Source organism: Phyllostomus hastatus, unplaced genomic scaffold (assembly GCF_019186645.2).
Source record: "Phyllostomus hastatus isolate PE091 unplaced genomic scaffold, TTU_PhHast_1.1 phas_scaffold_93, whole genome shotgun sequence".
Taxonomy (NCBI): Eukaryota; Metazoa; Chordata; class Mammalia; order Chiroptera; family Phyllostomidae; genus Phyllostomus; species Phyllostomus hastatus.
The window spans coordinates 5,001,801-5,018,684 of NW_025334042.1; the positions used below are offsets into that span (position 1 = coordinate 5,001,801).

Sequence of the window (16,884 nt, forward strand, 5' to 3'; positions counted from 1 at the left end):
TATCAGCCCTAGGGAAATGCCCACACATGTAAATGATGTTCGCTGCAACACAATTTTTAACAGAGAAAACTAGACGTGATCTTGCTATCTATCAATAGGGAATAGATTAGCAGTGGATGGATTAGCAGTGGTTTATGAACTCTATAGAGAAGGTTAAAAAATTATGTATGTGTAACAACATGGGTAAAGCCTGAAACACAAGTAGAAAAGTTGTCAGAAGAATACAGAAACATGTTATCATTTTAGTGAATTTTTGAAATATATAAGATTAATTATTCATGGTTTACATGGATATGGAAAAAGTCTTTTATTTTATTTTTATTTTATTTATTTTAAATATGTTTTATTGATTATGCTATTGCAGTTATCCCATTTTTTCTGCCCTTTATTCCCCTCTGCCATGTACCCCCCCCATCATCATTCCCCCACCTTAGTTCATGTCCATGGGTTGTACATATAAGTTTGCTGGCTTCTCCATTTCCCATACTATTCTTAACTTCCCCCTGTCTATTTTGTACCTACCATTTATGCTTCTTATTCCTTGTACCTTTTCCCCTAGTCTCCCTCCTTCCCCTCCCCACTGATAACCCTCCATGTGATCTCTTTCTGTGAATTCACCCTTTCTGTGAATCTATTCCTGTTCTAGTTGTTTGCTTAGTTTGTTTTTGTTTTTTGTATTTTTAGGTTCAGTTGTTGATAGTTGTGAGTTTGTTGTCATTTACTGTTTGTAGTTTCGATATTCTTCTTTTTCTTAGATAAGTCCCTTTAACATTCCATATAATGAGGGCTTGGTGATGATGAACTCCTTTAACTTGACCTTATCTGGGAAGCACTTTATCTGTCCTTCCATTCTAAATGATAATTTTGCTGGGTAGAATAATCTTGGATGTAGGTCCTTGCCTTTCACGACTTTGAATACTTCTTTCCAGCCCCTTCTTGCCTGTAAGATTTCTTTTGAGAAATTAGCTGATAGTCCAATGGAAACTCCTTTGTAGGTAACTGTCTCCTTTTTTCTTGCTGCTTCTAGGATTCTCTCTTTATCTTTAATCTTACATAATGTAATTATGATGTGCTTTGGTGTGTGCTTCCTTGGGTTCAACTTCTTTGGGATGCTCTGAGCTTCTGGGACTTCCTGGAAGTCTATTTCCTGTGACTGCTTGGGGAGTTCTCCTTCATTATTTTTTCAAGTAAGTGTTCAACTTCTTGCTCTTCCTCTTCTCCTTCTGACACCCCTATGATTCGGATGTTGGAACATTTAAAGTTATCCCAGGGGTTCCTAAGCCTCTCCTCATTTTTTTGAAATCTTATTTCTTCATTCTGTCCTGGTTGAATATTTATTTTTTCATTCTGCTCCAAACCATTGATTTAAGTCCTGGTTTCCTTCCCTTCACTGTTGGTTCCCTTTATTTCACTTTTCATAGCCTTTACTTTTCCCTCTATTTTGTGACCATATTCAACCATTTCTGTGAGCATCCTGATTACAAGTGTTTTGAACTGTGCATCTGATAGGTTAGCTATCTCCTTATTGCTTAGTTCTATTTTTGGAGCTTTGATCTGTTCTTTCAGGTGGGCCATATTATTTTGTGTCAGTGCACCTGTTATGTAGTAAGGGGCAGAGCCTTAAGTGTGCGCCAGGGTGGAGTAACCCAAGTCACTGAGTTGTGGCATTGTATGTGGGGGAAAGTTCTGAGAGGAAACAATGCTGCTTGCTCAGCACTCAGCTGGCTTTCAGTCACTTCCTCGGCTACCCATAAGTAAATTGGGCCCTTCTGGTGCTGATTCCCAGGTGGGTGGGTTTGTGTATGTTCTAGGACCCTATGAGTCAATCCAACAAACTCTCCTATGAGGCTGGAAGTTTCTCCTGCCACTTCAACACCCACAGGTTTTTTCAGTCAGAGGTTTTGAGGCTTTATTTCCCCTCATTGGAACCCTGGGTTGCATGGTCTGTCTTGTTCCCCAGTTGTTCCTCCTGGTTATCTGCACACAAATGTGGGACCACTCGGTCCTCCATTCGCTTCCCTGACAGGAGTCCTTTCTACCCTGGCTACCCACCTCTGCCCCTCCTACTGGTCTGGATGAATGTTTCTTCTCTAACTTCTTGGTTGTTGGACTTCCCTACAGTTTGGTTTCTTGGCAGTTCTGGTTGTTTGTTTGTTTGTTTTTAATTTGCTGTCCTTCTTTTGGTTGTGGGAGGAGAGTATCTACTTACACCTCCATCTTGGCTAGAAGCCCCGGAAAAGTGTATTTTAAAATGCATGGAAATGATACACACCAAATGCAGAGCAGTACTTACCCCTGGTGGAATGGGGGAGGTGACTGAAAGAAGCAGAGGCTGGAGCTGTAGGTTTTATTTCTTTGAGAGAGCTTGTGGAGAGAAAGAAGTATTCCTATATCCTCCCATAACTTGGAAAGGAAAAGAAAGATCTTGCTAAAGTCTCTGGATATAGTTTTGAAAGGCCAATATAATAAAAAGTCTCAGTCTTCCTTCAATGTCTGTTCTAGTGCTGGCGTGGGTAGGACTGGAACCTTTATCGCATTGGACCGAATCCTCCAGCAATTAGACTCCAAAGACTCTGTGGACATTTATGGAGCAGTGCATGACCTAAGGCTTCACAGGGTTCACATGGTCCAGACTGAGGTAAGAGTCACAGGCTAAAGGACAGAGGCTACTCTCCATGCCTCCTCCCTCAAACCTCCCAACTGCTCAGGGCTTTAATCTGAGTAGGGAAAACAAGTATGACTCATCAGGAAGAGAAGGGCACTGAATATACAGTTTTTCTAGGACTTGTCATTTTAAAACAAATCTCAGTGATCTTTGAGGATGGTGTGTACCCTTATCTTTATTGAGCTGGTTGCCTATCTTCTGCAGATGGGTGGGTAGGAAGATAGATTTTTTAAATCAATTCATGATACATGGGAGAAAGTCCAAGGCCAGACCATCTTGGCGATCACTTTTAGATAGGCTGGTGGGTGAGCACAAGAACTTCAATTAGTAAAGAAGAAACAAATTATAATCTCTTCTTTCCTCCAGCCCACTCCAGCTGCACCCCCCACCTTGAAGAGACCAAAGGACAGTACATTGATTGCAAAGGATAAATGTCCTTTTGCATTGTCCATTGTCCTTTTGTTTGTCCATTTGCATTGTCCTTTGGCATTTGCAGAGCATTTTTTTAACATGTTAACTCACTAGCTTTTCACAATAATCAGGTAAGAGAGTTATTATTCCCCATTTCCAGGCTAAAAAACTGAGATTCAGAGGCTGAAGGACTTTAAACATCTCTGAAATGGCCAAACTGGCACTTGAACCTGTTCTAGAGAATCGGAAGCCCTAAGCAGCAAGTTCACTGCCCCACAGCCCCTGGGACGGGTCTGTGCCCCCACATGCAGCATGCCTGTCATTTCCTGCATATTTGCCTTACATCGCCCAAGCTCTCTTACCCTTGTGTTTCCCACATAACTCTGCGAAATCCTCTACTTAATTAAATTTTCTTATTTTCCAATGACATTCGATATTATATTAGCTTCAGGTGTGCAGCATAGTGGTTAGACATTTATATAACTTACAGAGTGATCTCCCTGTGTCTCATACCCATTTGACACCATTTATAGTTACTAGAATATTACTGATTATATTCCCTGTGCTGTACTTTACATTCCAATGACTGTTCTGTAACTACCGATCTGTACTTCTTAATCCCTTCACCTTTGTACCCAGTCCCCTGACCCTGCCTCCCCTCTGGCAACCATCAGTCTGTTTTCCCTATCTATGAGTCTGTTTCTGTTGTGTTTGTTCATTTATTTTGTTCTTTAGATTCCACATATAAGTGAAACCATATTGTACTTATCTTTCTCTCTCTGACTCACTGAACACAATACCTTCTCGATCCATCCATGTTGTCGCAAATGGTAAGATTTCATTCATTTTTATGGTTAAACATTGTATATATGTACCACTTTTTCTTTATCCACTCATCTATCAATGGATGCTTAGGTTGCTTCCATATCTTAGCTATTGTAAATAATGCTGCAGTGAACATAGAGGTGCACCAGCATCCTCTGTTTAAAATATAATTCCCACGGTCAAAAAAAACGGGATGTTCTACCTGCTCCCACCTCCTTCATATAGTCACCACACACAAGCACACTGCTCAGGCAGCCGTGCCCCACACCCAGGCCTCCTGCAGCAAAGCTCCCCTGAGCTGTTTCACACCCACTATTCCGAAAACCACCTTGGGTCCCCGATTTTTTCTTGGGTAGCACATGTTAATGTCATGCAGAGCTCAGATTCTGTAACACACTTGGGGAAACATTGGTGTCACCACCTCCCGAAGGCTGTGCCGCCACCACTGTCCTGGGCTGGGAGTACTTTCACTACAGCAATTGTTTTATTATGAAATTTCTTAAAAATACATAAAACTAGGAAAAATAGTATTATGACATTCTTTCCACCCAAACTCAGCCTTCTGCAATTACCAGTATTCTGTGTTTGTTTTTCATCTACATCCCATGGGTACTGTTTCCATGACCTCACTGGAATATTTTAAAGAAAATTCTCTTACTTATCACATCATTTCCTCTTTAAATACCATGTGTATGAATGTGCAAATTATAAATAAGGACTCTTTTTAAAATTATGACTACAGTATCATTATCACACTTAACAATTTTAATCATAATTTCTTAATATCATCTAATATTCAGTCAGTGTTAAATATCCTTAATTACCTCAAAAATAACTTTTCATACTTGGTTTGCATTTGAATACCAAGTCCACACATTGCATTTGGTTGAGGTCTCTTTTAATCTATAAAAATCTATAATAATCCTTCCTCTAATTTGTTTTCTGGACTACATATTTTTTAAAGAAACCAATTCATTTGTTCTGTAGATTTTCCCACATTGTGGATGTGACTGACTGCTTTTTCATGGTGGTAATGTATTTTCTGTTCCCTATAGTTTTTTTCTGCCAATGTGAGGCTCTGTTAAATTCTGGTCCATTTTTACCACCACAGTGTTTCATGGATGGTGCTGAGTACTTCCTGTTGTAGCACATCAGGAGGTACTTTCTGTCTGCGCGTCTCTCTCTCAGTGTTGATGAAATTGACACTGACCATCCACTATCACATAACCCATAAGTTGTTTACGCAAGCATTGGGGCAGCTATTGATGACCACTGGGGATGTGCATGTGTGTGTGTGTGTGTGTTCAGACTCCCTAGTTATTGTCAGAGGCTTCTTAGCCTATGGGTCACTTCCATACACCTGCCCAGACCTCTGGAGACACATTTTGATGATGCACAGGCACTTCCTATTGTAAATACCACTGGGTGACTTCCAGGGCAGGGGGAACGTGATGTGCCAAAGCCCTCCCTCCTTCTTTGTGGACATAGCTCCTTCTTTTCCCTGTTCTCTTCTTCTCCTCCTGCCTCTCTGAGGACTTTGTGGCCCTTGTTCCTCAGGCTGCCTTTTCACTGTTTGATTTCCCCAAAGGTTCTGTCCTCAAGGCACCACTCTTCTGCCTCTGTCTTTACTCTGTGATGCCCCCCACTCCCATGGTTTCAAGAACCAGGTACTCACCCATGTTTTCCAAATCGCATTCCCCTTTCCCAGCATTCAGCTATGTACCTGCCTACCAGGATGTTCCACCTGGAAGCCCTACAGTCATTTCAAACTCAAAAAACTCATGATCTATCTTTGAAAAGACAAACAACAATGATAACAACAAGAGCACTGCTGCTCTGGCTCCTTCCAGTTTCGGGTAACAATCTTCCCACCCACCTTGCCATCCATCTGATTGCCCAAGCTAGGGGTCTGGCTTCTTCTCTTGCAGTTCCCAAGTTCAAACAGCCGCCAAGTCCTGTCAGTTCTACTCGACATCTTTCTCTCTGTTCCAGCCCTTCACTGCACTGCCAGCGCCCTTGCCCAGCCCTTTCTCAGCTCCCAGTGGGTCTCTTGTCTCCAGTTCCTGTCCTGACAACTCTTCATCACCACTACCACCTACAACTGTGTCAGCTCTTGGCATAAAAATCTTAGAAAGCTCTCCATCACCTGTAAAATGAAGTTCAAGTTCTCATTCTTGTGTACAAGTCTCTTTGTCACTGGGCCCACCTCTCCACTTTCAAGTCATAACACCACCCACCCCATAGTCGTTTTTCTCCCTGGGGCAGAATCAACTTTGATTCTTCTGTTCATGATGAAATAAACATTGCAAGGAGATAGAAATTTTATCTCTCCTCTTTTTTCCTGTAGCAAATGAAATCCCAAACAAACCCAGCTATTATCTGTCTCGCTCTGAGACTCTGCTGAGAGCAGGCTGCTTCTACAGTCTTCAAAGCCCTGGCCCTAGCACAGCAAGGCTCACCTGGTGCGGGCCGTGTGTGCGGAGGGGCATGACCCACAGATGAGCCCCTGCGGGTGACTGTTGCAGCAAAGGAGGACGGTTATTCTGACCCATTGGGTTATGTTTCTGGGTCCATGGAGATAGTTAACCTCTACTTTACTCTACCTTATTTGGAATACAAAGGGATGTAAGTCTTCCAGGTCCTAATAAATATATCAAAGAACAAGGATTTTTAAACAAAAAGGTATTAGACAAAGGATTTACAAGTGTGTCCCTCCTTCTTTTAGCCTACCTTGGGGCAGACAGACTCTAGAGAGATGTTCAGATGGAGCAGTAACTCATTGAAGAACAATAGCTGGTAGTCAGTCTATGGATCTAACCTGCTCTCCTCAAGGAGGAAACAATGGGGTGGTGTAGGACTGGGGATCTCAGTGCCCACCTGGGGTATTGTCTTGGGGGTTTCCCATGATCCATGAACTCTACATTTTAGCTACATTGGATTGCTCAGTTTCCAGAACATATGTGCACCTTCATGCTATTTACATCATTTGGAATGTTGTACTTCTTTGCCCAGATTCATGCAAATGTCTCCTTTTCTCTCTAGCTTGATACTTGCCACCCCCAGAAGTGAATCTGATCACTTCTTCTTATGTATGCAGCTTTCTACACAATTCTGTCTTACATTTATCACTTCATAGGTGTTTGTTCATATATCTGCCCCTTTGCTAAATTCTGCATTCATGAACCATGAAAAGGCCTTAAGTATAATTCTTTAAAAATTACCTAATACTACAACTTTTAGCAAAGTTGAATGGAACTAAGGCTTCACCAGTTAGCTAAACAGAGCAAAAAAGGATCTTTTGTGATTAAGGTTCATGTATTAGACTTTGTCTACTTTTTGTGAATGAAGTAAGAGGCACATTAACAACCTGAAGGTTTTAGTAGTAATCATTCTCCAAAGGACATTCTATTGGGAAAAGAAAAATTTACATTTAAGACAAGGAAAATTAATAAATATTAACTGGTTTCAAAGCCCATGGCAGATCATTGTTGAGAATTTATTAATAAGGCATAACATAGAGGTATTAGAGCTCATTCACCTCTGAACACTAAGGTCCCAAAGTAATTTAATATCTCCGGAAAATTGAAATGTGAATCGTGCTCTGGATGGAAGGAAGCAAGACTATGTCTGTCTGTAATTTGGTGGACTATTTTCAAGATGAAAAAAAAAAAACCTGCCTGTACTAACAACCATTTTCAAGGTAGTAGCCTCCCTGAATTTTCAAGACAAAGATAGCATAAAACCCTCATAACAAGTGCGCAAGAATTGTGAGCAGAAAGGCAGAGAATCATTAATATTAACGCAGGCCTCATTTATGATTGTTTTGTTTCTTCGAATTGTTGTGGTGATTTCACCAGACGTGCTTGATGGAGTCCCATGAGTAGATGACGGAGCTAGCGTCCAATCGGGAGCAGTGCCTTGTAAACAGTACTCGTTCACTTTTATAGGTAGCTGGTGAGGGAATGCCTTATGGTTTCAGTTTGTGTCTCAAACCTTTGAAATACTGTAAGGTGAACTACATTGATCATAGGGGTCCATCTAGTTGACAGCAGCACAAAGTTTTATGCCCTTTAGGAGTATAAAGGTAAAAGATATCAGCTGTAGAGGAAACCTTTGCCACCTTGTTTGATAGGTGGAGAAACTGAGATCCTCAGAAGCCTCATGACTCAGTCAAGATGAGATGGAGAGCCCAGCTCCCCTCACATGGTGTGTGCTCTCTTCCCAACTTCCTCTCTCCACGGAGCAATTGCTGTGTCATTACAAGTGCACAAGCCCTGGCCAGTGTGGCTCAGTGGATTGAGAAGCAGCCTACAAACTGAAAGGTCACTGGTTTGATTCCCCGTCAGGGCACATGCCTGGGTTGCAGCCAGGACCCTAGTTGGGGTTGTGCAAAAGGCAACCAATCAATGTTTCTCTCCCTTTCTCTCTCCCTCCCTTCCCCTCTCTCTAAAAATAAATAAATGAAATTTTTACCAAAAAAAGGTGTGTGCAAGGCCAAGCACTAAGTTTCCAAGGACAGGGACATACATTCCCTTATTAGAGAGCTCAGCTGGCGGCCAGGAATGGGGCCAATGCACAAGTTGAGCCCCTGTGACTGAGCTTCTGCTGGCCATGCAGGGCTTTGGGGTATCCTCATAACCACCGAACACTCACTCCTCCATGTTCATTTCCGTTCTCAAAGTTGGTAGTTCTCAGAGTTGACACGTGGGTCTGTCCCCATTGTGTAACCCCCTGTAGTTCTCTGCATCAGCCAGCATCTCTGAGATTCTTCTCTGAGCCAGAATGGAATGCTGAGAGAACTGAGATAGATAAGACACTGAACTTGCCCTCAAAGAACCGATAGTCCAATGGCATTTATTGTACACATCTTCTTTTTCTCACTATACTCCCAAAAGAAAGGAAATAAAACAGCAGAATACACAGTGAAAAGATTTTGTCATTCAATAATGCAATGCAATTAAGATTTATCTAAGAAAACTGGTATAGTGAAAGAACATTTGAGGTCACACATTCAGGATGAAATCCTAGGGTTCAGTTTCTTAGCTGTGTGACCTTGGAGAATTTACTTAACTTAGATGTATGATTATATCTACTTCACAAGGTTGTCAAAATAATCAAATGAAATAATTTATGTAAAATGCATAGCACAGTGCTTGGCATTCATCTGTCTATTTAATAAATATTCGTGGAGGACATACTATATGCCAGGCATAGTAGTAGGTCCTCATTAAACATACTGTATAACTATGTATGCGTGTACAAAAGAATGAATAAACACCACCTTTCTGCCCATTACCACCATTTGGTCTCAGTGGTAATAGAAAGCAGTCACTCTTCTATGTATTAGAGACTGTTAGTGAAGTGATGATCAAGACATGTATTAATGGTATAGCATCTCACTACTGTTTTGTGAGAATCTTCATCTTTTATACACTTGAGCACTTGCCCTCCTCTGACATGTGTTCTGCCTTCCCACAGTGTCAGTATGTATACCTGCATCAGTGTGTAAGAGATGTCCTCAGAGCAAGGAAGCTACGGAGTGAGCAAGAAAACCCCTTGTTTCCAATCTACGAAAATGTGAATCCAGAGTATCACAGAGGTAGGTGCTTACTTCACTAACTTACAAGTTAATTTATCAAGATGTGGTTGATGTGGAAACCATGAAAAGACCAGAGCTCTTCCAGCATGCACTATTTGTCCCTCTACCCAAAGGCTTGAGGGACAGGTCTTCGAAGGGTGGCGACAGGGAAGAGAGGCGGTGCAGGCAGGAGACGCCCACAGGTGAGCACTGGCTTCACGTGCTCTCTCTTCCTGCCTGACCCAGGACGCCCTCTGTCACAGACTCTGCTTCACATGTCTTGTCTAAATGCTAAGGCTCACTGCCAGGGAGGATGCTTTGAAATCACAACTAGGAGTTCAAATTACAAAATCCCTTTGTATAAAATCCGTATGTACCAAGGTCCTTAATATGTTCTTATCTCGTCACCTAGTATTTCTACTACCACTGTAAGTACTGAAAAACTTTATGCATGAAGCTTTTCATAGTTAAAATTTCTAGTGAAGAAACCTAAATGTTTAGCAATGGAGGACTAAGTATACAATGGCACATACACTAAATGCAATAGAACACAGTCCTTAAAAATGATATTTTGAGGATATTATAATAACCATGGATACTCTTAAAAATAATTAAGAAAATCAGAACATAAAACAAATAAAAACAACACGTGGTGGGGGGTGGGGAAGACTGGAATGGAATATACCACAATAGTAAAACAAATTTCTCTAAACAATAAAATAACATATAATTTTTCTTTCATTTTGTGTGTTTTTTAAGGTTTTTAGACCAAGCCTGCAACATTTTTTAAATAAAAAATTCAGGAGGAAAAGATACATAAACTTTATAAGGCATTGCTTTGATCAGACAATATTTACTTGACGAATGAAGGGTTTGCATTCCTTTTCCCACTCCAGACCATCACTGAAATTTAATTTAACACATAGGCTTATTGTAAATTTGAAGTTACATTGCATTAGTTATTTATTACAACCTAGCAAATGATCCCGAAACTCAGCAGTTTAATTCAACATTTATTGGCTCACAGTTTCTATGATCAGGAATCTGGAAGGGACTTAGCAAAGTGGTTCTGGCCCAGGGTCTCTCACGAGGGTCAGACAGTGGCCAGGTCCGCCTGCATCTACACTTGCTCAGGTGACTGCTGGCAGAGGCTCAGTCCCTTGCCACATGGGCCCATAGCCATGTGTACCCCAGACCATCTTTTTTTGGACAAACATTATTTCAGAACTATTTTATCTCCATTTCTAAAAGATCTTCGATTTTATTTAGTTCTCTGCACATCTATACCCACCCACCTGGCCAGTATGTTATGGTAAAGTGTTGGTAAGCTGTAAAGCACAAATACAGAAGACAGAGAACTATTTAAAGGAGTCCTTTGTACATCAGATAAGCCTTTTTGTAAATAATTGTAAATAATTACAACTTAATTTATCTGTATAGTAAATTGAGGTTTTTGCATATCAGATTCTTTAAGAAGCTCCCTGAAGGACCTCGGGGTTCCTTTGTCTTGTTTTGACTTGTTTGAGAGTTTTTTTTGTTTGTTTGTTTTTTTTAAGAATAATCCTGGTTGCTCCTGAAGGAAGCTGATGGTTAGGATTCAGGTCTAGCTCTAGAACTAACTAGCATTAAGTTGTGTGGTCCTGAATGGTGTCTGCTGCCTCTCTGGGCCGGCGGGCTCACCTGTGAAACCCCAGGGTTTGGGCCAGAAGCACTAGTCCTTTCCAATTCTAGATGGCTCTGAATGGAATGACCACGCACCCCACAGGGGTGGTCTCATCTTAAACTATGCTGAGTTTCAGTCATTGTCACTAGTCTTTCCCATGTGTAACTTTCACACACAGAACAAACAAGTGTGGCACACCCCAGTACTGTCCCTAATCACAGTGTCCTTCCTTTCAGATGTGGGCTATTCAAGGCACTGAGAACGTACCCGAAGATATCCTGGATAAAAGCTATTCACTGTGTGATATTTTTTTAAAACTCACTTTATGCTCTACAGAGGTGCCAGCTATTTCTATTGATACTATGTATAATTTATTAATCTGGAGAATTTTAAAGAATTTATGTAATTTAAAAGTAACAGATATTATTGTACATAGTTGTATTTTGTAGTTTCTTCTGTAAATATGTATTTTTTCATAATGTTTAATATTAAGCTTTATATAATGCTATTTTCCACACTAAAGTGCTCATGGGTCGTTCTGTGTAGGTGCAACCTGTATGAGGGACTGCTGTACGAGGGGCTGGGGTGGCCGTAGCGGTGATCCCTGGGGCCGTGCTTTTTACCGGTTTTGATACTCACTGGACAGGACAAAGGGTGGGGCTGGAGAGAACATGTAATGTGCTGGCTTCGCCGCTTGCAGCCTTGTGAATCCTGGGCTCCAAAGGTGATCCAAACGCTGCTTGGACAAATAGGGCAGTCATAGAAGGGATTGGGAGGAGAAGGAAGGGACTGAGTAGCACGAAAGCTGAAGGAGGTGGTTGAGCCTGAAGCAGTTGCTCTCTCCCCTTTCTCCTGCCAGGGTGCCTTGCCCTGGGGGCTGGGGCGGGTCCAGGCTGTAAGGTGGAGGGTGGCGGTAGGGAGGGGTGTAGACAGCAGTGGTGCATTCCTTACATCAAGAAGAATGCCATCTGGAATCCTGACTGGAAATATAGTCAACATGCAAAGCACCATCCACAGTGACATGAGATGATGTCACCACATCATGGTGTGGAGGGCACATGCCCTGACGGTAACGGATGTGCCAGTGGAGGTGCGCACACTGGTCTTTGTCTCTTTTCCAGTGGGCTGCACTCCTGGAAAAGTCAAAATCATGCTGGTCATGCTGGTTTTTCCATCAGGAGAAGATTGTAGTGGCAGATTATACTCCTGATCAAAGGACACAATGCCAACATTTTTATAGGAATGTTCACAAAGATCACATACAATTAATATAAAAATAAAAAAAAAGAAAGCTCAGTGGTGCTTAGCATAAAATTTTCCAAAAGATCCTTTTAGTAAATCATTGAGGTCAAAAGTCACTGCATGTTCTACTAAGTTTATCTTCAGGATTTGTGCCTATTTTGACTACAATAAATTCCAGTGAGTCAAAAAGTGGGCATCGCCTTCATCGAGGTCCAGTCCCAAGGGTCTTCCTGAGGAAAATTAGGAAGGCATCTGTATGGAATTCTCATGGCTACCTGAGAAATGAGCCAGGAATGTCAGCCTTTTCCTCGATACAAATTTCTGTGTAATAAACTAAGAATTAGAGATCAAGTTTGGTGATCTCATAGCTTCATTTGCAAAGTATATGTTTTTGCCACATACCATAAAGTTCCATAATTACTATAATGGGTGCAACTGGCATAGTAGTTAAAAATCATTAAATATATCTTAAATAGTTATTTATAGTTATGGAAAGCCACACCGAAACCAGGAAAATTTCCAGGTTTATTTGAGATTTATAAAAACAGGAAAAAAACTTTATAGGAGTGAATATGAAGAGTACTAAGAGGATTCCGGGTCTCCATGGTTTCACTGTGATCAGCACCTTCATGAAATGACAGTGTTAGGCTTTGATTCTGTTTCGGGGACTAGGAGGGTGTTATAAAAATGAAAAAGAACAACATGTATGTAAGTGTGGCAGCCATACCAACAGGGAGGAAATACAGGTCAGGGACTTATGGCATGTGGTGTCTCTTTGGAATAACTTTCCCTACATTGAAAGGTAAAAGCAAGAGGAAAAATAAGCAAGATTTTAGACTAATGTTGCTCAACACCAAACACATGAATCCATAGAAAGACAAATTCATTTTGGCTTTTCGTTCATTTGGAGAACTTTCACTGAGTGCCTGCAACCTGCTAGACAGTGTCTAGAAACTACATGTTTCTGCTGACATAAAGAACGCTTCACAATAACAAAGTTAGGGTTCCTGTGACTATTTTCAGTTAAGCCTGAAGGGGGGCCTCAGGGAGACAGCGAGATAGCCGAGCCGAGCCAGGGCAGCGGGCAGCCTGCCCCGGGCCACACTGGCAAGCGCCCGTGCTGCTTCCATAGCAAACCACTGTGTCTAGAAAAGAGACCAATTCACTGCACAAAGGAAAACTTGAAACTGTAGAACCTGCACACCTGTAGCTGTCAATAACACTCACACACCCCGGTGGGGTGGAGTCAGAGTTGTGGAAATGGACATGACAAAGGAAAACTTTATGTTCTTTTGGTCTAATCCGGGAAATACTTATTCTTACCCTCCACCTAATTTTAAATTTCCTTAGCAACAATTATTTCACTAACTTCCCTCCTGCCGCCACCAAAGACTAAATACATAATCTAGTTTATCTATTAAATTTAGGAAGGGCAAAAACAGGTTTCCTTGACATTCAGCTCAATTGGCTGTATTTTAATTTAATTCCATCATGGGTTGTGTCTCGGTAAACACTCCATTTCCTGTCCTGCTGGGCATCCGGACTGTGCACCTGTGTGGTGCACTTTAATCATCCATCTTCAAAGTGCTTTGGAGTTATCAAATCTTGAGAGAGGCCCGTCTTGCATCTTAATAATTATTTATCCAGGATCTTTAACTCCTTTAATCTCTACTCATTAAGTCAATTTTGTCTTATCATTCAGTTGTTCTCTGGATAGCAGCCAATTTTTCAGCCCCAAATCAGATTTTTTAAAGACTCATCTCGCTATCTGGGCCTGCACACATTTGTCCTGAGTAATTTAATGTTCCTTAGAGATTATGAGGTCCTATTTTTTACTGCTTGCCCCCTGCTTCCTTTTGAATATGTTTGCTTTCCTATTCTGTTCGTGTTATTTTCTGTTCATCTTATCTCTTCATAATTCATTAGTATTTTGTAGTCTGTTCAGGCTCCATCCAATACCACTTATAAATACTAAAATGACCACAGCACAGACATTTGGGGGACAGTTTTATTTGGGAGGATCTTTAATTAATTTTTTATTATTTCTTGGAAGACAACCCCAAATGACATGTGAAAGTAATGTAAAACTACTTAGCAGGTGTCCAGCAATACAAAAATAGACCTCATATGTTAATACTTCACCATCTGATTCTCTTGCCTTAGTGTCTCAGGAAGCAGCTCCTTATTAAACATTCTTCTTACCTTTTGTGAGGAGATTAACTACTATATATTAAATCCACATTCACTCGACTTTCTGGGCGTTTGAGGTTGGAATCCTGAAACCATAACCTGCCAGATCTGCCAGGGAGCAGTAGGGTCTGAGCCCCAACTCTGGAGTCCTCCAAACTCAGGTTCACACACATGAGCCAGAGCGAACTTGACCTACTGAAAAATAACAGGTAATAAGCTGCTTGTTTGAGGTAGCAGTTCAAGAACTTGCCAGGTTCTTTTTCACTGAGGAAATGAAAGCAATTGATCAGCAGAAGCAGAGTGGCAAGAAGGCGGCTGTGAGCAAGCCCTCAACCCTACCTCATTTTGGAAGAGAAAGAGCAGAAAAGGCTCTTCTCAGCCCGCCTTCCCTGAGCTTCTGAGTATTCTTAGCCCAAGATTTCAAATCACATCAGGTATCCAAAGAATGTTTTACGTAAAAGGAAAATCTGTAAACAGTGACTGCCGAAAACAAGTGACATGATGCAAAGAAGGGGAAGTATTTGAAAAGATCTAACCAGACATCATTGGAAAGAGAAAATGGCAGCTCTTCTGTGTGTCCAGGCTGTTGTTTGGAAACCTCCGGCGTCTCTGTTAGGACCTGTTACCCTTCGGGGAATTAATTCACTTTGATTGCGTTGGCCAGATGATTTACTTGATTAAACTATTGAATTGATTCCTTTAACTTTGTAAATTGACCAGGTGTTGGACTAGATTGATTGACTTTGAAATTCTGAACACATTAGTTTAGATTTGTGTAGTGGGTGAGGCCTTTGAAAATGTTTGGCCCTTTTAGTTAATATTAAAATGCAGGGTCTCATTTAATGCAGCCATAACAGCACAAAACTGTTCTGTTCTAAAAATGTTTCTAGCAATGGAAATATTTCTAACTCAAAGAATACTCTTCACTTGTAAGGAGGCTTCCTAAGAATAAATATATGCAATATGATAAGAAGGCATTTTGTTGTTTTAAAAGTTGTCTATATAGATACATTCATAAAATAAGGAAATTGTTGGCGAATGTTCCTAAAATGGAGATTTGGGTAATGGAAATAAAAGAAATCTGTTAACAGATTTACCAAAGATTATTTTTATAACTTACGTGCCAATGTACATGATCTTATATTAGATACGAAAATAAGTTGTTCAAAACTGTGAATAATGTCCGACAAATGTAATGTGTCCTTTCTAGAATATTCACAAGAAAGGTTAGTTATGGCTGTTTTCTGCCTTAAATAATTTCTTTTAAGAAACACTATTTTCACCCTAAGAGTTAACTTCCTGTCATGTTAGAGATGTTGTATTTTAATAGCTGAGTAAGTAGATAAGCATCTCCACAAGAAAGGAACATATGCAGTTGTGGCTTTAGGAGTTTGTAGCAGAGTTGGACAGCATTCCATCTGCAAGCTAGAGGCAGAGTCTGCACTGGCCCGCATGCACTTTCCTGGTCGGCCACGCTGACAACCAGATGCACCAATATTCTTGACTGGAGAGTTCTTGATCTCCGGTCTTCCAGAGGGACTCATCAGCCTTATCAATTCTGCAAGGACAAGGACAAAATCTTTCATCTCTCCTCCTACCTTGTAGAAATTAGTGAGCAGCTCACAGATAAAGAACATATACTAGTTGAGTGGAAATTGCTCCTGGCCCAATACTTTGGATGGTAAGTGGTCAGTATCTAGTAACACTACTGCCCATGGAGGTCCATCTGACTGTTCCTTGGTTTGTGTGAAGCTTAAATAAATAAGATAAATAAATCCAGTAACTGAACTTATTATGTTCTATAATACAGCACTTTTATGGTTTTAATATCATGTATGCTTTCTCTGCAAATCTGGTTATTTAAAATGGCAGTAGATGATTCTATTTTTTCATACTATCGTGCCTCCCCCACAATGTTGTGTTTCTAACCAATGCTATTTGAACAAAGAAATTCATTAGTCTTTCTATTTAAATTATGTATTTGCTTAATATATTTTCATATTTGTAACTGTGGTCAAAAATTCTATATGGTATCTTACAAACCTTCTCAGTAAAGTAGTACAGGAATAAAACCGCTGTTTATTCAAGGAAAGGGTCCTGTCTTCTGTTCACTTGTTCCTCATTTATCAATTTCTACCATCCTTCTGCTCAGGAGAAAGGTCAAATTGACTGTTTTTAAATGAGAAAAATTTTCTAGGTCATTATTGTAAAGAACACGGTTGTCAACCTTTATTCCTGTGAGTGCTGAGTTGGTTACCTAGGGTTTTATGTGCATAGAATAGACTCTCAGGTCAACTGTCTCCAACTGAA

General features: G+C 40.7%; 1 protein-coding gene across 2 annotated transcripts in view; it reads left to right on the forward strand.

The window, feature by feature from the left end:
- PTPRB (protein tyrosine phosphatase receptor type B) overlaps positions 1-16,661 on the forward strand; it is a 107,311-nt gene extending 90,650 nt beyond the window's left edge. For both annotated transcript variants that reach the window (XM_045830030.1, XM_045830031.1), the window contains 3 exons: positions 2,503-2,638; positions 9,380-9,500; positions 11,379-16,661. In XM_045830030.1, the coding sequence (XP_045685986.1) occupies positions 2,503-2,638; positions 9,380-9,500; positions 11,379-11,401 (280 nt within the window). In that variant the 3' untranslated portion in view covers positions 11,402-16,661. The remainder of the gene's footprint in view (positions 1-2,502; positions 2,639-9,379; positions 9,501-11,378) is intronic.
- Positions 16,662-16,884: the final 223 nt, after the last annotated feature.